The 27,700-nt window shown below is 40.4% G+C and overlaps 2 protein-coding genes across 2 annotated transcripts; one reads left to right on the plus strand and one right to left on the minus strand.

Annotated features, from left to right (window-relative positions):
- Positions 1 to 588: 588 nt before the first annotated feature.
- LOC104454693 (citrate synthase, mitochondrial-like) lies at positions 589 to 10,871 on the minus strand. Its single transcript, XM_039318004.1, has 13 exons — positions 10,668 to 10,871; positions 7,097 to 7,162; positions 6,878 to 6,943; positions 6,612 to 6,725; positions 5,294 to 5,357; positions 4,542 to 4,719; positions 3,594 to 3,597; positions 2,778 to 2,885; positions 2,618 to 2,668; positions 1,314 to 1,387; positions 1,135 to 1,186; positions 1,009 to 1,054; positions 589 to 608 (listed from the first exon to the last, which is right to left on the minus strand). Exons 1-13 carry the CDS (start codon positions 10,869 to 10,871, stop codon positions 589 to 591), a joined length of 1,047 nt encoding a protein of 348 aa, XP_039173938.1.
- An 8,741-nt stretch (positions 10,872 to 19,612) lies between these two features.
- Positions 19,613 to 26,854, plus strand: LOC120296260. The gene is made up of 5 exons (XM_039318005.1): positions 19,613 to 20,357; positions 20,799 to 21,370; positions 21,611 to 21,890; positions 25,464 to 25,519; positions 26,594 to 26,854. Exons 1-5 carry the CDS (start codon positions 19,613 to 19,615, stop codon positions 26,852 to 26,854), a joined length of 1,914 nt encoding a protein of 637 aa, XP_039173939.1.
- Positions 26,855 to 27,700: the final 846 nt, after the last annotated feature.

Here is a 27,700-nt window from a genome sequence, read left to right on the forward strand (position 1 = left end):
AATGGTTGGGATCAATAAGCCACGGAATGGGAGCACAAATGGGGGACCGACCCTGTGACACCCAAGTTTCAATAGGGTCGGAATCGGTCGGTTCTTTAAAGTGAAATGGCAAGTCTATATATTATCATCCAGATCTCGAAGTGGAATAGCCACTAGAATTGTGGATAGAGGCCCACCTTATATATATATATGTTAATGATGAATCTCTACATTTTGTTATTGCAACTTTTACTTTATTCAACCTGCGATGGAGATATGAAAGTCATCCTAAAGTGATTGGATCTGCAATTATTCTTTCTTCCCCAATCATAGTTTTAATGCATGTATTTGTATTCCCAACTATGTGGGCAACGCTTGACGATTCTGGACACCTCCAATCAGTTTGAGGAAATATAAAGGATGTCCTTGAATCGGTCTAAGCTATTAAAGCTAGCATCGTTATTCATGGGATTGGAAATCGTTCCGTCTCAAAAGAATTGGGGGAGACAGTGATCTACTTGTGTGGCTAAGTCCCTGTAATTTCAGTTTTCCTAGTTAAATCCTTCTTATCCTTACACAAAACATCTAGTCAGGTCCTTCGAGTACAAACTACAGCAAATCCAACTGACCTGGCCGTAAAAAGAAGCCAAAAAGTAACGTGAATTAATTATTAATTACGTGGACACTCACCAAGGCATTGTAGATAGTGAATGAATTTAATTCTTTTTTATTTTAAATTTTATGCTCTGACTAATTCACTATCCACAGTGAGTTTTTACATAAGTTATATTTAATCCACACCACACTACGGCGTCTTTTGATAGCTGGATTTGGCTGAATCTTACGTCGGGAGTATTTATTAGAAAAATTGAAAGTTTAAGAATAATAATTGGAAAAGTGATGGACATACAAGGACGAAAAGAAAGTTTTTTATTAACAAAACGAGAAATGTAATTTTTTTCTTTTATTTATTTAGAGAGAGAGAGAGAGAGAGAGAGAGAGAGAGAGAGAGAGAGAGAGGCAGCCTACTTTTGGGCCTCTCTAAAGGCAAACCAAGTGCCCTGTCCCATATCAACTGAAAGTGCAAAAACCCCTCCATTAACTCTTAAGACTGAAAAATCAATACTCAACAGTAAATGAACAATAGAGGAGTACCTGTGAGCATATTTCAATGCTCCTTGATACGCCAAAAAGAACGGTAAAGTATCTATTGCATAGTTTCAAAAGAAATTAAACTCCATCTAAATCTCCCATCCCCCCCCAAAAAAAAAAAAAAAAAAAGAAGCACGCGCACACAGTAAAAACAGACTGTAAGCAACAATAAGAAACGTCACCTTGCTTCCGTCAAACCAAAATGATTCAGCAAGACTCCACTGTGAGCATCCACATTAGGCCATGGGATTTTGACCTACAAGAATCCCCAACCACGCGCGGATACAGTATCACAAAAATCCCATCAGGTACAACACTAGAACATAGACCCACAAATGCTGCAGGAAGTGTACCTTAATTTGTGTACACACGTGCTATCCATACTTAGTTCTTTTTCTGGTGATTCTAGGAAAGTATATTAGCCAATTAATAAACAACCAGATGATTTAGAAAACCTACATTACTTTGAAAGAAATAAAATGTATATTAAATCAATCTTTCTCATACAAAACTTTATCATTGCATGGTAATTTGGACCCATAGACTGAAAAATTGGAAATGTTTTATCACCATGCAAGTCTGATCATTCTCTCTCATAGTATTCCCTTCTCTATGAATTGAGCTTGACTTAGATAATTGTGACTGTTTTGGAGCAACGTATCGCATTGATAGAAAGTGCCCATCTAGATAGATAAATAAAGTGATAAATAAACCAATGAAAGGATCAAGGAAGAGAAAGACACTAGTGTATTGAAGAAAAAGGGTTGACAGAGATGATAACTAAGAACAGCATGTAACTAAAACTATTGAAGAAAAAGATATAAGTCAAAAGGCAAAGGAAGAGACAGAAAAAGAAAGGGGGAAAACCACAGTTATTTGAGAGGAGAAATGAAAGGGCAAAAATAGAACACCTGATTTCTAGCATATCCCCACGACCAAAAAGAAAAGACCGAAAAAGGAAAATGATAGGACGAAAGAACAATCCATCAAATTCAAGATTTACTTCTCTCTTTTTTCCCCATAAATTACATCAAGACTTAAGGGGCTGTGACTAGTTACTTTTTTTGTGTAAGTCCGTACTCTTCTAGAGTTTGACCATCAAATTATCTTGTTTCACACAATCAAATAAGATGGAGAAAAAACTACCGAATTCTAAAAGGCCATCACCCGAAGGGGCAAAATTCAGTTTTCACTGTCCTCTGACTATCACGAAGAATCACAAGAAAAAAGCCCATCAGACAGCATATTGACTTTTAGTCACTATAAAATCTCGACAAATTTCATGATTTTCTTCTTCTTTGTGAAGGTGAATTTGACATAATGATGAATGTACTAAGAATACAGAATTTTAATTAAAAAAAAACCAAAGTATAATCTAAAAACATAATTGCATTTCACTCAGCAAAAGCATAATAGTATGACGGTAAAGCATGAATTTGACATTCACTAAAAGTCAACGGTGAAGAGTTTTTAATTAACACAATACCTTTTCCAACTCAGTCAGTATAGGAGGTACCACTTCATAAAGCTTCGAAACCTAGTCATTCAAATTATGGTAGATGGTTAGTCAAACAGTAAGTTTATTAAATAACATAATTAGTCACACCAAGCTAATTTTTGTACACAATGAGGGCTGAAATACTAACCAGTTGGAAAAGTGGATCATCAGGCAAATGCGTCAGAGCAAACTCCCTCTGACATGTATATCTGGGATCCGTTTGCCGGAGCACTCCATGACCATACCCAGGAACAACCTGCATACTCAAAAGGAGAAAAGAAAAGAATGGACAAACGATCGGCAAAATTCCACTTAGAATTTCAGTTGGGCATGAGCCTGCTAAGTTTGAGGACAATACATTGAGACACGCAAAATTTACAAAGTGCCGGAAGATAACAATTATAATATCACTTCAACGGCCTCTCCTACGTGGCGACATCTAATCCCAATGAAGCACATGATAAGAATCTAGTGAATGTAAAAAGAAGCAACTTATTATTACAACATTGAACAAAGAGTGAATCAGCATTTCCGAAATTGACACGTTAATGTATGGAAAACCAAATTCAACCGAGTGAAGCATTAGCATCATCGAGAGTTTACAGATTTCTCAAAATACCCTAACAGACACAAGCTGCACAGACCACCTTTTAACATTTTCTCTCGATTAGATAGCAATGTAAAGAGGGGAGGTCCCAAAAATGGATATGTTGGACTTTGAACTAAACCAATGATGGTGAGTGCCACTCTATGATTCCATGATGGAACCAACATATTGCTTGAAGGGGCATAATGCAACCACCCGGTTTAAGGCAGTAATCCAAGAAAGTAACAGAAATAGGGAGCAACAAATTGTCCGACACTCAATTTTTAACAGTATTCAGGAATTTACTGAGACCGTGTCAATAAACACCTCACATTGGCTGGTTAATCTAATGTCTCAAAGGAGAGAAGTACTCTATACAAGACTGAAATTACATAAATAAGATGTAATACATATTCACATTCAGGCTCGAGCTCTTAGGATCAGCAGCACGCCAAGGGGGACTGGCAACGGCCATTGTCTCCTTGGCCATAAGGTGCCGTGGTATATTTTTTCCAATAACCAGAGATATTTTTTGTAATACTTTTTATTTCACGTCTCCCCTTAGGATCTTGCAAAATTTTCATTTCAGCCCCTAATCTAAGGTTCTGCATTTCGTTTATCCCTGCATGGTTTGATATGTAAACACCATATAAAGGCAACACCAAAGCATACCAAAAAAAAAAAAAAATTGACAATATGTGAGACGCAGACAAAGAGTTTCATGAAACAGTACTTTTCTTGCCTGAAATCACCAAGATTAAACCTCAAGGACTGTCTTTCAAATGGTGAGTAACAGTAACTTTACCAAAAACATAATATATGAGATAGATGAATGCAGCTTGCCACTATTCATCAAACAGTATTTTTCTGCTCAATGATGATGCTTCAAATATTTTCTCGTGGGAAGCTTCTAGGATCAACATAATTAGAACTCATCTTCTGTCTTTTGTTCCAGCAATCGCCTCTCCCTCTTACTAGCTGATTTGTTCGCATTACTTTTTTAGTCGATTTTCTCTAACACCATTAAAGTTTACCTACAAAAATAAAAGCTAAAGGGCACCTTTCTTTGTCACTTCATGCATCAGCAGTGTTCACACTAAGGCAATTCTTTTCTACTTACAAACCCATCAATTCCCATAGAGAGAAGCAAACTAACCACCCATCTAAACAGCTCATCCAATTTGAAATTCACTAAAACGAGACCTTACAGCAATCCATTGACACTAAGATGTACTTCAAGTTGGGAACTAACTACCTCCAATGGCACTGAAAAGGTATTACTAGTCTTTAATTCCCATATGAGGAAACCTCAGAAGAACAAGAGACTAGTTGATGGTTAAAGTTGCAGCGATGAGTGTAAAGCTCAAGAGTTGTCTTACTAGAAAAGCATAATTTGTAAATAGAATGGTCCATATATGAACCTGAAGGAACATAACCCCGGCTGATAATTGGGTCATTGGGTGAGCGGTTACATCCAGACCATCAATGAACTTGTACAACTTATCTGCAAGCAATTTTAGAAAGGCGGTGATCGTCGAAAGCCAAAATATCAAGGTTATCAGTATATAGAAAGAAAAACATCATGAGCACTATAGACCATGGCATCAACACCAAAGAATCACAGTATCTTGTTAAGGACGGATTACTTCAGTAAAGTTAAGATGGACATCAGAGCACTATGTGCAGCCATTGAATATTTAGATAGATTTAGCCCTTTTTACAGTCATCAGAATTCTAAATAATTAGCCAATGACCCTAGCTTGAAAGGTTCTTAAGCCTAACATTTAAAAACCTTCAAATTTTCCTAAAATACTAAGCTAAAAAATCAGAGTCAAATTACCCTTTAGCGTAAGATATAGACAAGTCACCAAATAGCACCAGAAAGAGAGCAGTACACTAATAGAATCCACATGAACTACCCAACTAGAGTCTGTTCCTCATCCTCTTTTCCAACTGAGGATTCATGAGCTTTGATGTTCATTTTATCTTTCAATCAAAACTGTCAAAGCAGAAGCACGTGCTATAAACATACCCACAAATTTGTTGGTCCGGAGGGAGAGAGAGAGAGAGAGAGAGACCTGGAACTTGAGCACGGTCTTGCAATTCGGCAGATAGTCCATCTACCTGGGCCTTGTTGGGAACCTGAACCAGAATGGGAGAAGAAACGAGCTATAAGTTTTCCCAAAAGAATTACAAGCAACTTTACATTTTCCAGTAAATTAAAGCCTAGGAGATACTTTCCTCCACCTTAAGAACTGAAATTTGAGGATTTTCAAAAGAAATAGCTGTTAAGAAGTTCGTAGCTTAAATACTGTTGTTCTGAAACTCAAACCACGACACAGATTCAAATCAGATGCTAAATGACAGGAAGCAACCAATAAATACTTTCTTCTTAATTACCCGAAAGTTCATAATGATCCAAAACTTGGAAAATGCATGTTCTCTCATAATTCCCCAGCACATCGAGAAAACTAAAACTACCTAGCACATCAGGAAAACTAAAACTAACATTCTTAATGGTTCTATATAGCTTCAGGAGACATTCTTAAAATATGATATTTCTTTGATACAAACAAGCATGGAACATAGCTCTTTTATCTTAGCATCCACAATATTGGAATTTATGGTAAGAAATTAAATGGGCTTGGCAACCCAGCGAACTCCGCTCCCCACCCCCCCAACCCAAAAAACAAAACCACTCATGTGGAACTGGACATAGTTTTCCGCTCATCAGAATCTGGCTTGCCCAATCACAAAGATTTTTTTGACATGGGTCGTATAGCCCAATCAATTCCTCTAAGAGAAGCAGCCTGACTACTGCAGCACTGCCAATATTTTGTTAAACTTATAAATGTGGAAGGGCTTGAGCATGGACATTTAGGCCTGATCTCCCAACCAGCCCATCAAAGACAATATGACTAGGCTACCCCCGAGCCCATTCGAACCTGTCCATTGACCACCACTTTGATGTATTTGTCATAGTCATAAGTGAAACTGAATAAGATATCTTCTTCCTCATTCTTATATTTGTTGCACCTAATAAAAATATCCACCGTCTACGAAACCTTACTTTATCCGTGAACTTTTATGCATCACTTCTTATGAAAAACTCAAGTTCATATTAAAATGCTCCCTTAGAAGATGATGGGGATCGGACAAAAATATTTCTCATTAGTAGTTCCTCCGTCCACCCACATTGGCACACCCCTTCCTTTCAATCACAAATTTCTGTGCTGTGGGAACAATTAGATCTTGAGTATCTTGGCATCAAATCAATTTAACTCTCGACATCTTTGCAAAACTATCATACATAGCTAAATAGCCCTAGACATCATATGCCACTGTACTGTTAAACATTTTAGGAAAATTAAAATATCAAACATAAACATAAACGACCTTTCCAGTCAAACGACGCCAGAGAAGGCCCTCCGGAAGCGGCTCTCCCCCAGGTTTTGCAGCTGGTAAAACCTTTTGGCATTCAGGAATCGAAAGACCCCTGAAGCGAATGCCTTGGAAATCAATGAGCCACCATTACAAATTAAATAACATCACATAAAGGAAAGCCAACCATAATAAGAGTCGTAAATGACAGACCGGAACTACTTCAAAAATCATCATACCAATAGAATCTAGGGCATAAACAACGCTTAATGACAACATACCTCATCTGGGTCAAGCAATGAGGTCTCCCACAGTAACCCCATCATTCCTCTCATGCCACCAAGCACCTTAGCAATTTTCACATAAGATATGTCAAGTAAGAATCAAGAAAAAAGGAACCACCTTTTGCACGAAAACAGGTTCCTCCACAAACAAAAAGGGGAGGGCACTTGCACTACTGTAACAAGAGCTGAAATGAAATATTAATGTATATACCAAACCATATCAGTTGTGATATTTCGCAACTGAACCTTTCCATGTTCTGATTTCAGTTTCTTCAGTCGCTCCTGTGAGCAAAGGAAAATTTCAAAATGTCAAAAATTAATTTTCTGAGTTTTAGCATGTCGCCATGCTGCGGTCACATAAGAGACTCAAAAATTGCTCGAGAGCCCATGATGGAGAATATTGGAATTGAACAGAGACCGCTCTAAGGTGTTTATCAATTTCTAATGCAAACCGATACACCGTTAAGTTTGATTGCCAATACTCCAAATTTCAACGCTAGGATTAGTGTACTATTTATTTATTAATCCCTATGGAAAGAGAAAAGAAATAATGTCAAAGGTATTGCCGCAAAGTCAAAAGTAGAACAAAACCTGTTGTTCGGGAATCATCTCCTTCAACTGACTGCGAAGATCCTGAAGGAAAAAGATATCGTATAAGCAAATCATGCGGTACTACAGTAAAAGGGAAAGTACTTGTTGACGATACCATGAGTCCATGCTATATTCTAGTCCTAATTTATGACTCTATGTGGTGATATGTATCACAATGAATCAACTGATATGATTGTAAATACGACATTGGTGGACCAAGGCATACGTATTGTGGTCTGGTGGTTCGATAATGCGCAAGGGGTAGGTCTAGGGCATTAGAAGGTATCAGAGTTGCTGCATAGTATCATAGCATTTGGTTAAACTTCGTTTCTCTAATCCATCCAACCAAGCAAACTCAGATTAGTTGTGCAACTTCCTAATGAAATCTCAAGTAAGCATGAAGGTCTCGAAAATCAATTAATTTAGTGATCATGAGTTCCTTTATGAAATGTCCCAAAATTCTGAGATTGAAATACGCGCAAATGCTGCACGACACGCAGAAGCAAAGGATTGCGGAATATCACTCATTTGTCAATAACCTTGACTCAAAGAGTCCCTTTTGTTAATCCGTTGACTAAGCCCACATTGTAGTCCCTCTCAAATTGGTAAGGTCGTATCACTTGCGAGATTGCTCAAACCCTCGTTCGGCATGATAATAGTAAAATAGAGTGATTGTCAAATCCGGCATCAAATGTTAGGATAAAATGGCCATTTTTTTTAATGAGGATGAGTGAAAAATCCTTTCAGACCAAAAGACCCCTTATTTGACACATCCATGACACTCATTTTGAAATTCTTGCCAATGGAAATTAGGTGATGCAAGATTGATAGAAATCATTACGCATGAACTTCCCTTAAATTAATGCATGTCTGTGACCATAAATACATGTTATTTCTCCCACGACTATGTTTTACAGGAGACATATCACCAAGAATCAGAGATGTTACTAGGTATATCTCTATTCATACCTTAAATACTTGTCCTTGCACAGGTATTCCCTCTTGAGTACACCAACAGTCGACTCGATCGAGCTATCCCCCAAAGATTTTTCTCTAGATTTAGTCTGATTAAGGCGGCCGAAGGAATGTTCGGGTCCTGGTCAGGTGATCTATGTTGCAATGCTAGGTGACCGAAGAAAAGTTCGGGTCCTAGCTAAGCAAAACCTCACGCTAAGCGACCGTAGAAAGGTACGGGTCCTAGCCAATATTTGTTGCTTTAGCAGGCGACCATAGAAATGTACGGGTTTTGGAAAAGCAGTTTCCCCATTCGGGCGACTGTAGAAAGATACAGGTCATGAAAAGCAATTTCCTATTCAGGTGACCGTAGAAAGATACGGGTCATAGAAAGTGAATCCCCGTTTAGGCGACCGTAGAAAGGTATGGGTCTTGGAAAAGCAGTTTCTTATTCAGGCGATCATAGAAAGGTACGGGTCCTAAACAACCAAACACTGCCGTACTGGGCGACCATAGAAATGTACAGGTTCTAGGAAAGCAATCTCTTTACAAAGCCTCATTACTATTATGGGCAACCATAGAAAGGTACGGGTCCTGGACATGTAACACCCACTATCTTGAATTACTCTACCCTCCTTGAAGGTAAGTTATTTCAAGTAAGTTCCTTTTACCATTTGCATTAGCATTTCCATGCATCACATAAATTGTCTTAAAGAAAAAAAAAAAGGAATTCATTTTCTAGCAAAAATCATTCAATGCATGTGCTTGATCAAAATTTAGGTCTTAATTTATTTTTGAAGGCAACCTTTACGAGCTCACATTCAAAGAGGGGTAACTGTTGACACCTAAATTTTTACATAAAAAATGTGTTAATTTTTACCCAAAAAAATTAAAATTGCATAATATATAGTTTAGAAACATTTATTTTATTTTATTCCATTTTTGCATTGGACCGACAGTGAGCGTTGATACGACGTGAGATTTTTCACATATTCAGATAATATATACTGATGGACATATTTTTTAGCAGAAATGAAGGTTTTGGATGGAATATTTGAAAAAATACAAAAGAAAATATTGCGCAAGATGCATATATTTCAACGATATATTCAAGGGATTATGCACAAGCAAAATTGGAAATAAAATATTTCATAGATATCAAATTCCTGGCCTATAAGGGTCGTTTGTGTACGGACACCGGGGGGAGAAAAATTGAAAGAATCGAGAGAAAAAGTTTCATGAGAAGGAGAGAAAAAAAATTCGAGAGAATTCGTGCAAAAAATTTCGTGAAGAAAAGTGGGGGGCTTTTTCCTTTGTTCAACACAAAAAGGGAAGAGAAAAACCTGCTGAGGGAAAGTAAAAAGTCTGCATAAGAGGGCAGCAGAGAAAAGAACAAGGAGAGGACGTGGGAAGTGATGTGAGGGAGACATGAGGAGAGAGAAAAAGAAAAAAATGATTAATACCTTGAAAAACCCCAAAACTTGTACACTTGTGACAAATTTACCCAAAACTATTTTTTTGACAATGAAAAACCCAAAACTGGTACACTTGTGACAAATTTACCCTAACTAACTATAAAAAAACCATAAACTGGTACATTTATGACCAATTTACCAAAAACTAATTTATTCGACCACAAAAAACCCCAAACTGGTAAATTTGTTACTAATATACCCTTCACTAAATTAGATTAATACCACAAAAAAATCAAAAAAATTGTAAACTGTTACAAACGGAGTGTAAAATCTCAAATTGATATACCGGTCAATTGTCACGTGTCATTTAACTTTATAATTTAACAAGAAAATTTAACTAAAACTAACATATGGTAAATTTATCACAAGTGTACCAGTTTAGGGTAAATTTGTCAAAGGTATACCAGTTTTGGGTTTTTGGTGGTCAAAAAAATGGTTTGGGGGTAGATTTGTCACAGGTGTATCAGTTTTGGGTTTTTCAGGATATTAACCTAAAGGAAAAAAAAAAGAAATGAAAAAGGGGGCTACTGTTCGTCTTCCTTGTGCAGCCCTTGGTTGACACCGCCACGCCTCCGAATGCCGGCGTCTCCCTTTGTCGGCCACTGCCGCTCCGCCTGTAATCTAGCGACGCCGCTGCCGTGACCTATGGCAGCCCGCGAGCCCCCCTCGCCGAGCCCCTGTCGCGTCTCCGCTCACCACTGCGCCTCACCCGCAACCTACAACTCGCCCCACAGTAGCCCACTCGTCAATGTCCTCCTTCGGGCGACCCAGCCGACGCTCGAAGCCGCAACCGCCCACTTCTGGATGCCGCACCACCACTGCTCGCCTCTACCCGAGCACCAGCCGAGCTTCTTCGCTGGCATCTGCTGTTGCCCACTACAGCGTGCCTGCACGAGCACCGCCGCCGCCGATGCCGCAACAACCTGACGCCGCCCTCCCACAGCAGCGCCACCAAAGCCCAACGCCTCCATTGCTGCTTCCCTCCTACCATTGCTCGCTCGCAACAATTGCCGAACCCCCTCGGCCTCCACCTACGCTTCCGCTCGAAGCCCGACACCGCTGCGCCTCTGCAACTCGCGACCCAGTGACCTGCGAGTTGCACGCCGTGGCTTGCTTGCTACCCGCCAGCCTTCGTCAGAGCTCTGGTGCCGACCACCTCCTGTCCCAGCAACCATAGCCCGACCTCGGCCAAATGTAAGTTGCCGTGGTCCTTTTTAAAACAGAAAAAAGAAAAAAGAAAGTCAATGTAGTTTTTTAATTTTTAAAAAAGTTTCTTTAGTATTGTACAAATTGAAAGGTGATTTGCATTTTATGAATATTCTAAGCATTATCCATAGAGTTTTGCTCAAAATTATTATAATTATTAATTTGATCCGTAAGATGTTAGATCATTTTTTAATTATATTAATTTTTGAGCATTTTGATAGTATTTTAACTTATTAAATCATCATAATTATTAATTTGATCCGTAAGATTTCGGATCAATTTTTTAATTATTTTGAATTTTCTTATATGTTATGATATTTATGGTCAAAATAATCATTAATTTAGTTTGTGAGACAACGGATTATTTTTTCGATTATTTTAGTCATTTATTTGATGAATATCTTGATTAGTTTAGATATATTATTTATCTGATAACTGTTTTTTTTTTTTTTTTTGGTGACCCGGGAACCTTCGCTCTGCCGCTTCGCGGCGGAGAGTAAACCCCGGAGCTCGGGGGCCCCCACCACCGGCCCCGTACGCAGGTAAGTTGCGCGTTGAGCATTGAAGCACTGCGTCCACGAAGTCTCGAACTCTTCCCCTTGGCGTGGAGGGTACCAAGCCTTAACCGCGCGGCCACCGCGGGCGGTGGTATAACTGTTTTTCTTGAAAAACACAAAAAAATAATAAATAATAAAAAATCAAATTTTGCATCGGAATGTGTTGGTTTAGTAAATTAGCATTGCATTTTTTAGGATTGCACTTTTAGATAATTTTTGGAATATATTATAATTGATTTTTTTATATAGGTAGGTCTTAGATAATGTTTGCACATTTTAATAATTTCATTTTTCTTAAAAAATAATTTTCTAAGATAGGATACTAAACTTGGTTAGAAAACTATTCATTTTAGATAATTTAATTAGTTTTCTTTTTATTACGAATTTAACAAAAAAATAACAAAAATATTAGGTGCATGTCAAATATTTTGCATGTTATGTTCATTAAATTAGAAATAGCTTGTTAGTAAAATTAGATCATATAGTTAAAGTGCAAATTATATAGTGAAGTTTTAATTTCGAGATAAAAGAAAACCAAAAAAATAAAATAATTGCTTGTTTTTTGTGTTTAATTCTTTTGATGCAATTTTTTTTGATTCATTGAGTGTTTAATAATGATTAAGCACATGTGTGATCATTCTATTGCATGATAGTAATGTAGGTTAAAATGAATCCAAGCTGTCGGCAAAAAAAAAAATGAAAATAAAAAGAATGGTACCAAAAGGCATTGGAGAAATCTAGTGTAACCAAGTCCCCGTACCCAAAGTCTCTAATTCATAAGAGTAAAATAATTCTTCAATTATCTTACTTAGGTGTCTAATCGATCTACCATTAACTGATTAGTGGCGACTCCTAAATAAAATCCATTTACATGTTAAAAACTTGAACCTAAGTCGCGAATTGATATGGGCCTAGTGAAGCCTGAGCTAAGTTTAAGACTTAGTAGTCCATTAGCCTAAACTCTAGGTGGTGCACTCAAAAGTAAGACGACGAGTGTTCATGTCAGCAAATTTTGACCAAGATTGGTTGGATGGAGTCAATTAACAAAATGAGGAAAGGATTAAAATTAAATTAACAAAATTAAAATATTTATGATTAAATTGGTAAAAGCATGATAATTTTATAACCTTTTTGATAACTTTCCCACTCAACCCTTTCGAGGCTCTTAAGTTCTACAGCTAGTATGTTGTTTTCATATTTTATCGCATGATGAAAGTTATGAAGTTTTTTAAACCAAAAGAGGGGGAAAAAAGTGGGAACGCAGAAAGGAGAGATTTTGTGGGTTGATAATGAAGTTGAACAAATTCAAGATTGGATGCATCTCTACGAACTAATTTGAATAATACTTATCATTAAATTTAAATGGGATTTTGATACCTTTATCTTAGGGATTGAGATGCAATGATATTATTTTGAAATGAGGAAAAAAAATTTCATCCTTCCGAATCAACATAGATTCATGGGATAAGATTTTACTTATAAAATTTAAAATTTGTGAAAATCCATTTATATGATCATAGGATGGGCAGTTCAAAATATTTATAAAGTTGCATTATAATCACTTTCTAAAATTCAAATCAATTTTAGAATTTAATATTATTTAAGTTTGAGATTGACATCCGCCTATAGGTTCTCTTTTTGATACATCGTAACAACAACCTACCGCATCGGTGCAAAAGAACCTCTCAATTATTTTCTCCTAAAATCCTTTCAATAGTATACAATAAAACAAAAAGTTATTTCTGTTATGAAATACATAAATGAATATTCATTATATTCATTTTATCTAATGTACTTATTATGGTACATTTGTATTATACATTCTAAGTACATCTCCCTATACAATGAATGTTCATCTCCTTTGTCTTGTACATGTATCATTCGATACATTAATATTAATGATAAGTACATTCTTGTTCTCCTATAAATAAGAGTTTAGTTTTGATGTACAACATAGACACACAGTGAAATACAGTGATACATTGGAAATAAAACTCTCTCCTCTGGCTTTCTCTACTATCTCTGGTGTTCACTTGCTTTCTCTTCTCAATCTCTTCTCTATTATATATTCGCAATACAATATTTTACAACAACACTGGAAATAAAACTCTCTCCTCTGGCTTTCTCTACTATCTCTAGTGTTCACTTGCTTTCTCTTCTCAATCTCTTCTCTATTATATATTTGCAATACAATATTTTACAACACGTTATCAGTACGAAGATCTACCAACTGAGTAAGTAATTTTTGCAAGCACGAGAATCTACCGACTGAGTAAGTAATTTTTGCAAGGTGGATATTCTTTATTTAATCAACTTATACTTCATCTTTTTCTATCAATTCTTCATTTTTATTTTTCTTGGCTCGAAGCCAAATTTCAAATCTGAAAGTATCCTTCTGCTCTTGAAGTAGCGGTAGATATTTGGAAATCCTTTTAATTAATTTAATGATTCATTTTTGCAAGGATTATGGCAAATATTGAAAAGCCCAAATTCCACATCCTGGAAGTGAGTGGAAAGAATTATCTATCCTGGTGCATTGACATGGAAATGCATCTCCAAGGGCAAGGTCTCGCTAATACAATTACAGAGGATAAAACCTCAAATGAAAAGGATAAAGCAAATGCGTTGATTTTTATTCGCCGTCATTTGCATGAGAGCCTACAATTTATCCGTTGGAGACCTTCATTTCTTGTGGATGAGGTTGAAGGAAATGTATGATCATACCAAGACTGTTATCCTCCCTCAAGCACAATATGATTGGCAAAATCTCAGACTGCAAGATTTTAAATTAGTGTCTGACTATAATTCCGCTTTATTTAATATTATTTCTCGGCTTGAATTATGCGATATCAAACTCGTCGATGCGGAATTGTTAGAGAAAACTTTCTCCACCTTCCATGCTTCGAATATTGTATTGCAACTGTTGGATATATTGTTAATATAATCCAAAATAACATGTTCATATACAAGCCCAATAGGTGAAAGCACGGTTATTTGGGTCCATATGGGCCGGAGCCCAATAACCTACATATAAAAACTCTAGGATTCCCCTATGCTGGAGGTAACACTATTGAGCGTTCTAAACTTGACGTCTCTTGGTGTCATACTTCAAGCAACCACTTCTTCTCTCTCAAACCCATACCTCCAACAATCTTGAAGTATTATGTTCGTGTGTTGGATTTGAGCGAGTAAGGTGTCTTCTTGAAGATTTCGTCAAGATGAATTCACGGGTGTATTTTACTTTCGATTTCGACGGTGGTATTGGCTGGGATATGAGTTTGAAGATTCGGGTGACCGAAATCTTTGATTCAAAAACCCAAAAATTATAGCCAATTTTAGAGGGTGAAATCACTTGGGCTTTGTCCTACTCGTCGATACGAACGTTTTGAGTGGTCACTCATGTCGATCGGAGGTCGCACGGAGAAGTTACGGCACCCTGAAATTTCCATATGAATTTCTAGCGAATTTCGGCGGCGGAAATTTCCAGCGAGTTTCAACGACAATGGTAGTCCATCCTAAGGTTTTTGGGTGCTCCACATCTGTTTTTGGGGTTTGTTTTGGCAAATTTCATCTCTACAGAGCGGTTTGATCAAGTTTAAGGGAGTTATTCGACTTTGTGGCTCTGAGGACTCCAAGGTGCACTCTTTCTAACACTTTTCTCTGATTAAAATGGCAAAGCGTAGTTCCTATGATATTATAAAGTTGCAATCATTTGATGTTACTGAATTTCATGGCTGGAAATCACATGTTCAATTTGGCATGAAAGAACGTGACATATTCTATACTGTATTAAGTGATTTTGCATCTATCACTGAAGATGTGAATGAATATCAATGGAACAAAGATGAGGATTTTTGTAGAGATTATTTGTTAAACTCTCTAAATCCTAATCTGGCTATGACTTATAGTGAGTATAAGACGGCGAAAGATATATGAGATCACTTAAACACTCAGTTCCAAAAACAAGAGGGGCTCTCTAAAACTCTCTTAGCGGAGAAATTCTTTGATTTTAAATTCACTATGAATTCAAGCATCACTTCTCAGTTAGTTGAATTTGAGAACATGAGGAACAAGTTGAAAGATGATAACTCTGATATGTCCAATAATCTCTTTGTTTGTCTTGTGTTAAGCAAACTATCAACTGAATGGAGTTCTTTCAAGACTAAAATGCACAGACTGAAGGTACATATGGGACTTGATGAATTAAAGAGGTATATTCACATTGATGATCAAAATATTACTAGGAAGAGTTTGGAATAGGTAGGACAACAAAAGTCAGTTGCCAACTTAGTTTCACACTCCAATAAACCTCAGAAAAAGTTCAAGTCACCAAAAGGTGAATCCTCTTTACAGTTAGAGGCCAAAAAGACTATCTTCCAAAAGAAGAAGAAGGGCAAGTGCCATAACTGTGGAAAGTGGGGTCACTAGGCAACATAGTGTAAGTGATCAAAGAAGCCAAAGAATGACACACCACATAATGAGGCCAATATTGTGACATCTCGATTTTCCAATTCTAATTTCAATAAATTGAGACGGGCATTTCGTTGGCACGCATATAGTTCATTTCCTTGAGTCGGCCAATCATGTGAAAACTAGTCTATCAGGTGAAGCCGTTAAGAAATTCTAATGCATCAGACTCGAGAATTTGAGCAGGAAGCGACCTTTCAACCGAGATAATCTACAAGGGTCATTACGGCACAAATAAAAATCGATTAGAAATCGGAGATAGGTCGGCTCGACATAGGCATGTGATCAGGTGTGGGTGATTCCACCGAATCGCACAATTCTTGTCGATCGGCACTAGACCGACTTTTCTATCGATTGGGTACCCTGTGCCCGTATCTGAAACCTTGAGATTTCCCCGACAACCGAAAGTTGCCAATGTGTCAAAGATGTACATTATGGCTTGAATTGATCAACCACAGGTCAAATGCACAAAAATTTCTAAAAGATGCTCAGTAGATTAGGATGAGCTAGTATTGTGCCAAAGTGAAGTTAACCGAGAAATTGAGATCGAATTCTGAAATTGGAAGTCATGGTGTGTCACAAATCTTATTAGGATCATTGGATTAACTTATGGACTTTAATTTGGACTCAATTGGAAAAGAATTGATGAGAATTGAAGTAATTGGATGTACAAGAATTTGGACCCCGGTGGAAAATGAAATTGAACCTATTGGACTAAGGTTGTGGAAGGTTGGAGTTAGTGGATGGTGACATCACAAGTGATGTCATCGGGGAGGCAAGATGGGCTAGGGTGGTGACAAGTGGAAGGTGAGGATGAGCCCTTGGAAAGGTGAGATGTCACTTCCCTATTGTCTCCATCACCTTCAAGCTTGGGAGGAGAGAGAATGAGAGGGAAAAGCTGAAGCAAAAACCATCGGAACCGTCTCCTTCGTCCGCCCTTCTTCACCACTTGGTTGCTCGCTCGGCCGGCCACCGTCTCGCCCGGGTTCCTCGTCGCTCGCCGTTCGCTGGAGCTCGCACGTCGCCATCCCGTGTGCGAGCTGCCTCGTCTCCGTCCGCCGAGCCTCCCGTGTCGTCGTCTCTCCTCGCCAGCAGCTGCTCGTCGTCGCCGGAGCCTCCATCATCGCCGTTCGTCGCCGTTAGCTGCCGTCCCGAGCCTTAGCTGCCTCCGCCAGTCTTCCTCCGCCGGTCTTCCTCCGCCATTCCTCCGCCCGTTCAGCCGCCCTGCCGTCTCCCTCCAAGCTCGGTTAGTTGCTGGAAAATCCAGCAAGACCAGCCCCTTCCAAGCTCGATTTGGTCCCCTATTAGTTCTCATTTGGTGTTGATCCGTGTAGGTTTGTTGTCGGCGTCGTTGTGCTCTTCGCCGGAGACTCATCGGAAAGCGATTCCGGTGAGTTTAGCTCACTAAACCTCAATTAGTGGGTTAATCATGCCTTAAGTGTGTTTAGCTTGGGTTGATTAAGATTAGGTTGTTAGATTAGTTTATTTAGATGTGGATTAGATTAAGTTGTTTAATTAAAGTAAAGTATGTTTAGTTTAAGGGTTAAGTAGGTTTATTTTAAAATAAGCCTTGATGTGACTTAAAGGAATTTATTTATGATTTAAATAAATATTTCGAAATTGTTGGACTATTTAATAATATATCATATTCCGAAAATCATTTAAAATATTACTTATAAAAAAACTGGAAAAATTATTTTTAATCCTAATTGCTCAGAATTTCATACCGATCGTCGCTGTATAGTTAGATTTGAAATTTATGAATGGTTAATGCGAATTGTGTGTTGATGGTGAAAAATATGGATTTTATTTAGAAAATCTCAAATGTCGAAGTTTGACATCGAAATTGGATTTTTTTAAAGATTAATATTGTAACTGGGGTATGTGAGTGATGTGCAAAGTACTTTGGGTTGATTATGAGTCGCTACATGATAATTATGAGGAATTGTCTTGAGCTATTAAGCTGGAATTGCCCCTATATGGGATGCCCCATACAACGGATGCGCGTCGCAGTTGATTGTGGGCCCATGCTCCTTCGGGAATGCCGTCGATGTACTGACGAAGCCGCGCTCCAAGGTGGGGAGGCGATGCCTGACTATATGTCAGTAGATAGCCGAACTGCGAGTAGGCTATGCCCTTGTGTGGCAGTAAATAATGATTGGAATGCTTGCTGTGATTGCGAATTCCATGAAATTGATTGTGTTCCAATGATTTAAGACCTTGTTATTACCTGTGATTGAGTGATATGAATTGTATTAATTTGCAGGAAGGCAAGAAGGCGAGGTAAGTCTTATGTGCTATGTGGCTAGACCACTCTGGGGTGTATTTTCTTTCTAATATGGGTTTAGGAGGGGTGAACTTGCTGAGACAATGTCTCATCCCGGTTTGGGGAAAATATTACAGGACCGTAGATGGCGGGACCCCCGGAGAAGAATGGCATCCCAGTGCAGATTATCGAGCAGGTGCACAACTTCCCTGATCCTGGGAGCCATTGGGTCTACGAGCTAATCAAGACTACCGTATGGATCCAGGAGACCGAAGATGTTAGGGTACCCCATAGGTATAGGGCTTGGTTCCGTTTTGGGGCCAATGGCTTTAGAATTGGTCCACTTGACAGTTTTGATATTCCACTGGTCGTGATGGATGCTATTCTGGGTGGGGGTGTAGCTGACCTTCCTGATTGTAGAGTGGATAACCCATCGCCTCCGAACCCAGTGCTGTCAGATGTGGAGGATGTAGGATCGATGGACGAGTCCGATTAGTAGTTAAAAGACTGTTCCTCTTTTTGGTGGACCGATCCATGTTGCGTAGACTGACCCATTTTTTATGCACATAAAATCTGACCCATTTTTGGTGCATATAGTCTCTGGATCCTGTTTGTGTATGTAAACTCTGGGATAATGATATATGAAAGTATGTTGGTTTGATTTTGAATTGATCTTTCCTGCTACCTTATCCCGTATGAATTTGATAGGAGTTTCTTAGCACATCCCGCATGTGCAATAATATATAAATGGGGTCGGCGACACTACCTAGGAATGTCGCATATTCATGACCATGGCGGGTTGTTCACGTGTCTCGGGGTTCGGGGCGTGACAACCTCGTTTAAGTGGTATTAGAGCATGGTTCATGTATGGAGTGATAAGGTGCGTGGGAGTCATGGGATAGTTTGTAGGAAAGGCTTTTATTATATTGATGCAAGTGATTGTTAGTTGGTTGTTAACTTGTTATGAGGTCACTCAGATTCTAATGTGGTATTGGAATTTGCAAATAGGCATATATATTGAGCATGTAGCATAAGTGATCGAGTGCCGAGAGCTGCTAGGAAGAGAGCAGCAGGCCTCGTGTTTCGGGGTGGGTCGCTGATGAGAGTCGGTGCCTGAGGTGCCCTGGGAAGAGCGCAGGCTTAGGCCAGTGCGAGTGGTGTAGCATCGCCCCCAGATGATGCAGTAGCCCCCGACGATCCGAGGTTTGTTGGAATCATGCAGATGCTTGAGATGATGGGTGACAGACTAGACCAGCAGATCGCCGCTTCAGCCGCCACTATCGCCGCTGCCACCAATGCTGCTGCCGCCGCTAATGCCGCCGCATCGGTTGCCAAGCCAGAAGAGGAACTTGAGGAAATCCCACCTGAGGATGTGGCTGCTGGGAGGCCTAGGCAAAAGCTAGTTCAACACTTTCTAAGGTTGAATCCGCCAACGTTCACGGGAGCGGGAGATCCCGAAGCTACAGCGTTATGTGTTCAGGAACTAGAGAATGCCTTTGAGCTGCTGATGTGCACTGAAGCAGAGAAGGTCGTGCTGGCAGCCTATCAGTTGAGGGAGACCGCATCCACATGGTGGAAGACTAATAAAGGGATAGTGTTCCCTGAGGGTGTAGCTCCAGAGTGGAATGCGTTTCTTGAGGTCTTCAATGAGAAGTACTTTTCTGATTGTGCTAGAGAGTTGAAGATGGTGGAGTTCCAGCGCCTTCGTCAAGGTACGATGACAGTTGATCAGTATGAAGCGAAGTTCGCTGAGCTGTCACAGTATGCCCCTGAGCTGGTTCAGAAACCGGCAGACCGAGCTCAAAGGTTTAGAGATGGGCTCCGGTCAGAGGTGAGGAGCTTTGTAGTACCATTAGATTTGAAGGAGTACAAGGACCTTTATAAGTGGGCCCAGCTGATTGAGAAAGACCAGAATGACAGAGCTGCCGCATCTAGGTCGCGGTTTAATTCGAACATAGAAGGTAATCGGTTTGGGAAGAGGTCGATGTCTAGAGGAAGATATCCTGTTCCATTCAATAGGAAGGGTGGGATAGGGAAACCATCACCGAACCATCAGGGAGTGTGTCATTCATGTGGAAGATGACATGGTACAGGCCCGTGTCCCGCTAGGACAGGTGCCTGTTATGAGTGTGGCCAGCAAGGTCATATATTTAGGAATTGCCCTAGGAATCAGATGGGACATCGTCAGTTGCCGCCGCCACCACCGTTGGGTTAGAATAGAAGGGTCGCACCACAGATCATGCCGCAGGGTGGATTGAACCGACCTCCAGCTCAAGGAGGGACTTATGCGATCACCAGAGGATAGGCGGAGGATGCGCCTAACGTGATCACAGGTATGGTCTTACTGAACGACCAACCTGCTTATGCTTTATTTGATCCTGGAGCTTCTCATTCATTTATAGCTGAAAGATATGTTAAGATGGTAGGATTAATTCCTGAGTTGTTAGAGTCTGTAATTAGCATATCTACGCCGTTGAAGGATAAGGTGTTAGCTACAGTGGGTTGTCTTGGTTGCAAGTTAGTGATTGGTGAGCGAGAAGGGAGGATAGACTTGATAGTCCTAGCCATGTTTGATTTTGATATGATAATTGGTATGGACTGGCTTACCAAACAACGAGCTAAAATGGACTGTTATCGCAAGGCGATTCAGTTTAACCAGTTAGGGGGTGAGAGCTTCGAATTTATTAGGAGTCAAGGAGGACCCTCGGTTTCCTTAATCTCATCGCTCGAAGCAACTCGCTTGCTAGGCAAGGGTTGCCAAGGTTACCTAGCGACTGTCGTAGACACGACAGTGGAGGAGTTAAAGATTGAAGATATCGTAGTGGTACAAGAGTTCCCAAACGTGTTCCCGAAAGAGTTACTGGGTTTGCCGCTAGAGAGAGAGATAGAGTTTGTGATCGAATTAGCCCCCGGGACAGAGCTGATCTCTAAAGCTCCTTATCGGATGGCCTTATCAGATTTTAAGGAACTAAAGGTGCAGATGCAAGAGTTGTTGGATAAATGATTCATTTGTCCTAGTGCATCACCTTGGGGAGCACCAGTTCTGTTTGTGAAGAAAAAGTATGGTTCATTGCGCTTGTGCATCGACTATCACCAACTCAATCAGGTGACAATTAAGAACAAGTATCCATTACCGAGGATTTATGACTTGTTTGATCAGCTTCAGGGAGCGTCGATATTTTCTAAGATCGACTTGAGGACATGGTATCATCAGTTAAGGATCAAGAAAAGGATCAAGAAGGAAGACATACCGAAGTCGGCGTTTCGCACCCGATACGGCCATTATGAGTTTACTGTGATGCCGTTTGGGTTGACAAACGCCCCAGCTGCTTTCATCGATCTGATGAATCGAGTGTTCAGAGAGTACTTAGATCAGTTCGTAATTGTTTTCATCGACGACATCCTGGTGTATTCAAGGAGTACTGAGGATCATGAAAGGCACTTAAGGATAGTGCTTCAGACTTTGAGAGATCACGAGCTGTACGCCAAGTTTAGTAAGTGCGAGTTTTGGCTAACTCGAGTGGCTTTCCTAGGTCATGTCATCTCCGGAGAAGGAATCTCAGTGGACCCAGCAAAGATTGAGGCAGTGATCAACTGGCCGACCGACGACAGTGACAGAGATTAGAAGTTTTCTAGGTTTAGCAGGGTATTACAGACAGTTTATAGAAGGGTCTTCAGGGTTAGCATCGCCGATGACGAGACTACTGAAGAAGGAAGAAAAATTTATGTGGACGGATAAGTGTGAGAGTAGTTTCCAAGAGCTTAAGCATAAGCTAACTACCGCACCTGTGCTTACTATTACATTCGGTCCAGGAGGGTTTGAGATCTACAATGATGCGTCGCTTAAAGGATTGGGTTGCGTATTGATGCAGCATGGTAGGGTTGTTGCATATGCGTCCCGTCAGTTGAGACCTCACGAGTTGAACTATCCGACGCATGACTTGGAGCTTGCAGCAATCATCTTTGCCCTGAAGATTTGGAGGCATTATTTGTGCGGAGAAAGATTACATATCTTCACTGACCATCAGAGTCTCAAGTACTTATTCTCTCAGAAGGAGTTGAATATGAGACAACGTCGATGGATGGAGCTCTTAAAGAACTATGACTGTGAGATTTTGTATCACTCGGGAAAGGCGAATAAGGTCGCCGATGCACTGAGTAGGAAGTCTTCAGTTGCTCAAATGGTACTCAAGGAATGGGGTCTAATTGAGAGAGCACGAGATTCAGATTTCAAGTTTGAGGTAGGCCACCTTTCGAATCTTGTGGCCACCCTTAGAATTAAGCCGGAAGTGCAGGTCAAAATCAGAACGCTTCAGCAGACGGATCCAGATGTTCAAAAGATCCTGCAAGAGGATGCAGAGAAAAGGAAGGTTGACTTTCAGATTTCTGAGGATGGAACATTAAGGTTCCAAGGACGATTGGTTGTACCTGACGATGTGGAGCTTAGAGAAGAAATTCTATCAGAAGCGCATCATAGCAGTTACATCATTCATCCTGGTAGTACTAAGATGTATCAGAATTTGCGTCAACACTTCTGGTGGCGTGGCATGAAGGCGGACATCGCCAAGCACGTCGCCAAGTGTTTGACGTGTCAACAAGTGAAAGCTCAGCATTGCAAACCGGAAGGACTTCTGCAACCCCTCGAGATCCCATAATGGAAATGGGAGCATATCACGATGGAGTTCATGACGGGACTACCGAGGAGCCAGAGAGGAAATGACTCGATTTGGGTAGTAGTCGACAGATTGACAAAGTCGGCTCACTTCATTGCAGTCCGAAGGGACTTGAGTTTGGATAGACTTGCAGATCTGTATGTACGTCAGATAGTCCATATGCATGGAGTGCCGGTTACAATTACTTCAGACAGAGACCCAAGGTTCACCACCGCTTTTTGGAAGAGCTTGCAATCCGCTTTAGGGACGAAGCTGCAGTACAGTACGGCCTATCACCCGCAGACTGATGGCCAGTCTGAGAGGACAATTCAGACTCTTGAGGACATGCTGCGAGCTTGTGTCTTGGACTTCAAAGGAAGCTGGGAGGAACAGCTTCATCTGGTAGAGTTTGCTTACAACAATAGTTATCAACAGAGTATTCAGATAGCTCATTTTGAAGCATTGTATGGCAGTGCGTGCAGAACGCCAATGTGTTGGGATGAAGTCGGGGAAAGAAAGATCACCGGTCCAGAGTTGGTTCAGCAGTCAGTGGAGGCGGTGGCAGTTATCAGAAACAGATTGAAAACCACTCAGAGCCGTCGGAAAAGTTATGCTGATAAGCGTCGAAGGCCATTAGAGTTCCAAGTTGGTGAGCACGTCTTTCTGAAAGTGTCACCGATGAGAGGTACTTCCCGCTTTGGCAAAAAGGGGAAACTAAGTCCGAGGTACGTAGGTCCCTTTGAGATTTTGGAAAGAATAGGGACTATGGTGTATCGTCTTGCACTACCGCCGAGGTTGGCACAAGTGCATGACGTCTTTCACGTGTCGATGTTAAGGAAGTATGAACCTGATCCGGCGCACGTCCTAAATTTCGAGGAATTAGACGTGGATGACAGGGTGTCGTACGTTGAAAGCCCGTTTCAGATCATGGACTGCAAAGAGCAGGTTTTGCGCACCAAGACCATCCCGTTGGTCAAAGTGGTCTGGCAACACCACGGCACTGAAGGAGCAACTTGGGAAACTGAAGATTCGATGAGAGAATTGTACCCTCACCTTTTTGCTTCAGATGTGTAATGATTTAAATTTCGAGGACGAAATTTTTATAAGAGGGGAAGAGTTGTGACATCCCAATTTTCCAATTCTAATTTCAATAAATTGAGACGGGCATTTCGTTGGCACGCATATAGTTCATTTCCCTGAGTCGGCCACTCATGTGAAAACTAGTCTATCAGATGAAGCCGTTAAGAAATTCTAATGCATAAGACTCGAGAATTTGAGCAGGAAGCGACCTTTCAATCGAGATAATCTACAAGGGTCATTACGGCACAAATAAAAATCGATTAGAAATCGGAGATAGGTCGGCTCGACATAGGCATGTGATTAGGTGTGGGTGATTCCACCGAATCGCACAATTCTTGTCGATCGGCACTAGACTGACTTTTCTATCGATTGGGTACCCTGTGCCCGTATCTGAAACCTTGAGATTTCCCCGACAACCGAAAGTTGCCAATGTGTCAAAGATGTACATTGTGGCTTGAATTGATCAACCACAGGTCAAATGCACAAAAATTTCTAAAAGCTGCTCGGTAGATTAGGATGAGCTAGAATTGTGCCAAAGTGAAGTTAACCGGGAAATTGAGATCGAATTCTGAAATTAGAAGTCATGGTGTGTCACAAATCTTATTAGGATCATTGGATTAACTTATGGACTTTAATTTGGACTCAATTGGAAAAGAATTGATGAGAATTGAAGTAATTGGATGTACAAGAATTTGGACCCCGGCGGAAAATGAAATTGAACCTATTGGACTAAGGTTGTGGAAGGTTGGAGTTAGTGGATGGTGACATCACAAGTGATGTCATGGGGGAGGCAAGATTGGCTAGGGTGGTGACAAGTGGAAGGTGAGGATGAGCCTTTGGAAAGGTGGGATGTCACTTCCCTATTGTCTCCATCACCTTCAAGCTTGGGAGGAGAGAGAGTGAGAGGGAAAAGCTAAAGCAAAAACGAACGGAACCGTCTCCTTCGTCCACCCTTCTTCACCGCTCGGTTGCTCGCTCGGCCGGCCACCGTCTCGCCCGAGTTCCTCGTCGCTCGCCGTTCGCCGGAGCTCGCACGTCGCCATCCCATGTGCGAGCTGCCTCGTCTCCGTCCGCCGAGCCTCCCATGTCGTCGTCTCTCCTCGCCAGCAGCTGCTAGTCGTCGCCAGAGCCTCCATCATCGCCGTTCGTCGCCGTTAGCTGCCGTCCCGAGCCCTAGCTGCCTCCGCCGGTCTTCCTCCGCCATTCCTCCGCCCGTTCAGCCGCTGTGCCGTCTCCCTCCAAGCTCGGTTAGTTGCTGGAAAATCCAGCAAGACCAGCCCCTTCCAAGCTCGATTTGGTCCCTTATTAGTTCTCATTTGGTGTTGATCCGTGTAGGTTTGTCGTCGGCGTCGTTGTGCTCTTTGCCGGAGACTCATCGGAAAGCGATTCCGGTGAGTTTAGCTCACTAAACCTCAATTAGTGGGTTAATCATGCCTTAAGTGTGTTTAGCTTGGGTTGATTAAGATTAGGTTGTTAGATTAGTTTATTTAGATGTGGATTAGATTAAGTTGTTTAATTAAAGTAAAGTATGTTTAGTTTAAGGGTTAAGTAGGTTTATTTTAAAATAAGCCTTGATGTGACTTAAAGGAATTTATTTATGATTTAAATAAATATTTCGAAATTGTTGGATTATTTAATAATATATCATATTCCGAAAATCATTTAAAATATTATTTTAAAAAAACTGGAAAAATTATTTTTAATCCTAATTGCTCAGAATTTCGTGCCGATCGTTGCTGTATAGTTAGAATTTGAAATTTATGAATGGTTAATGCAAATTGTGTGTTGATGGTGGAAAATATGGATTTTATTTAGAAAATCTCAAATGTCGAGTTTGACATTGAAATTGGATTTTTTTTTTAAAGATTAATATTGTAATTGGGGTATGTGAGTGATGTGCAAAGTACTTTGGGTTGATTATGAGTCGTTGCATGATAATTATGAGGAATTGTCTTGAGCTATTAAGCTGGAATTGCCCCTATATGAGATGCCCCATACAATGGATGAGGGTCGCAGTTGATTGTGGGCCCATGCTCCTTCGGGAACACTGTCGATGTACTGACGAAGCCGCGCTCCAAGGTGGGGAGGCGATGCCTGACTATATGTCAGTAGATAGCCGAACTGCGAGTAGGCTATGCCTTTGTGTGGCAGTAAATAAAAATTGGAATGCTTGCTGTGATTGCAAATTCCGTGAAATTGATTGTGTTCCAATGATTTGAGCCCTTGTTATTACCTGTGATTGAGTGATATGAATTGTACTAATCTGCAGGAAGGCAAGAAGGCGAGGTAAGTCTTCTGTGCTATGTGGCTAGACCACTCTAGGGCGTATTTTCTTTCTAATAGGGGTTTAGGAGGGGTGAACTCGCTGAGACAATGTCTCATCCCTGTTTGGGGAAAATATTACAGGACCGTAGATGGCGGGACCCTCGGAGAAGAATGGCATCCCAGTGTAGATTATCGAGCAGGTGCACAACTTCCCTGATCCTGGGAGCCATTGGGTCTACGAGATGATCAGGACTACCGTATGGATCCAGGAGACCGAAGATGTTAGGGTACCCCATAGGTATAGGGCTTGGTTCCGTTTTGGGGCCAATGGCTTTAGAATTGGTCCACTTGACAGTTTTGATATTCCACTGGCCGTGATGGATGTTATTCTGGGTGAAGGTGTAGCTGACCTTCCTGATGGTAGAGTGGATAACCCATCACCTCCGGACCCAGTGCTGTAAGATGTGGAGGATGTAGGATCGACGAACGAGTCCGATTAGTAGTTATAGGATTGTTCCTCTTTTTGGTGGACCGATCCATGTTGCGTAGACTGACCCATTTTTGATGCACATAAACTCTGACCCATTTTTGGTGCATATAGTCTCTGGATCATGTTTGTGTATGTAAACTCTGGGATAATGATATATGAAAGTATGTTGGTTTGATTTTGAATTGATCTTTCCTGCTACCTTATCCCGTATGAATTTGATAGGAGTTTCTTAGCACGTCCCGCATGCGCAATAATATATAAATGGGGTCGGCGACACTACCTGGGAATGTCGCATATTCATGACCATGGCGGGTTGTTCATGTGTCTCGGGCTTCGGGGCGTGACAAATATGCTAATTAGAGGATCTGAGCCTCAAGCCTTATTAGAATGATGAATAATGGAAAGGCCAGTGTCTCTTCTAAGCGGTGGTTGGACAGTAGCACTACTTATCATGCTACAAATGACAATAACTTACTCACTAAGGTCACAGAAGTGAAAAACACTGTGGAAAATTGCAATGGTGGTGAGGCAAAGGTGACTCATGTTGGAACTGCAAATTTGGTGCTTTCTTCATGTAAATTATTAACTATAAAACATGTTAGAGTAGTACCTTTACTTTAAAAAAAAAAAAAAATTGATGTCTATGAGTTTACTTGATAAAGCTGGTATGTCTTTTTTCAACTATGAATGGTAGAGTAACTTTATCTGTTAACTCATATTATTTCGGTTGTGCATTCATGGTTAATGGTATATATATGTTGAGTTTCAATACTGATAGCATAAACCATGTGAATTCTACTTTGATTGATTGAAAGTT

The sequence above is a fragment of the Eucalyptus grandis genome, chromosome 7 (genome assembly GCF_016545825.1).
Source record: "Eucalyptus grandis isolate ANBG69807.140 chromosome 7, ASM1654582v1, whole genome shotgun sequence".
NCBI classification, from domain to species: Eukaryota; Viridiplantae; Streptophyta; class Magnoliopsida; order Myrtales; family Myrtaceae; genus Eucalyptus; species Eucalyptus grandis.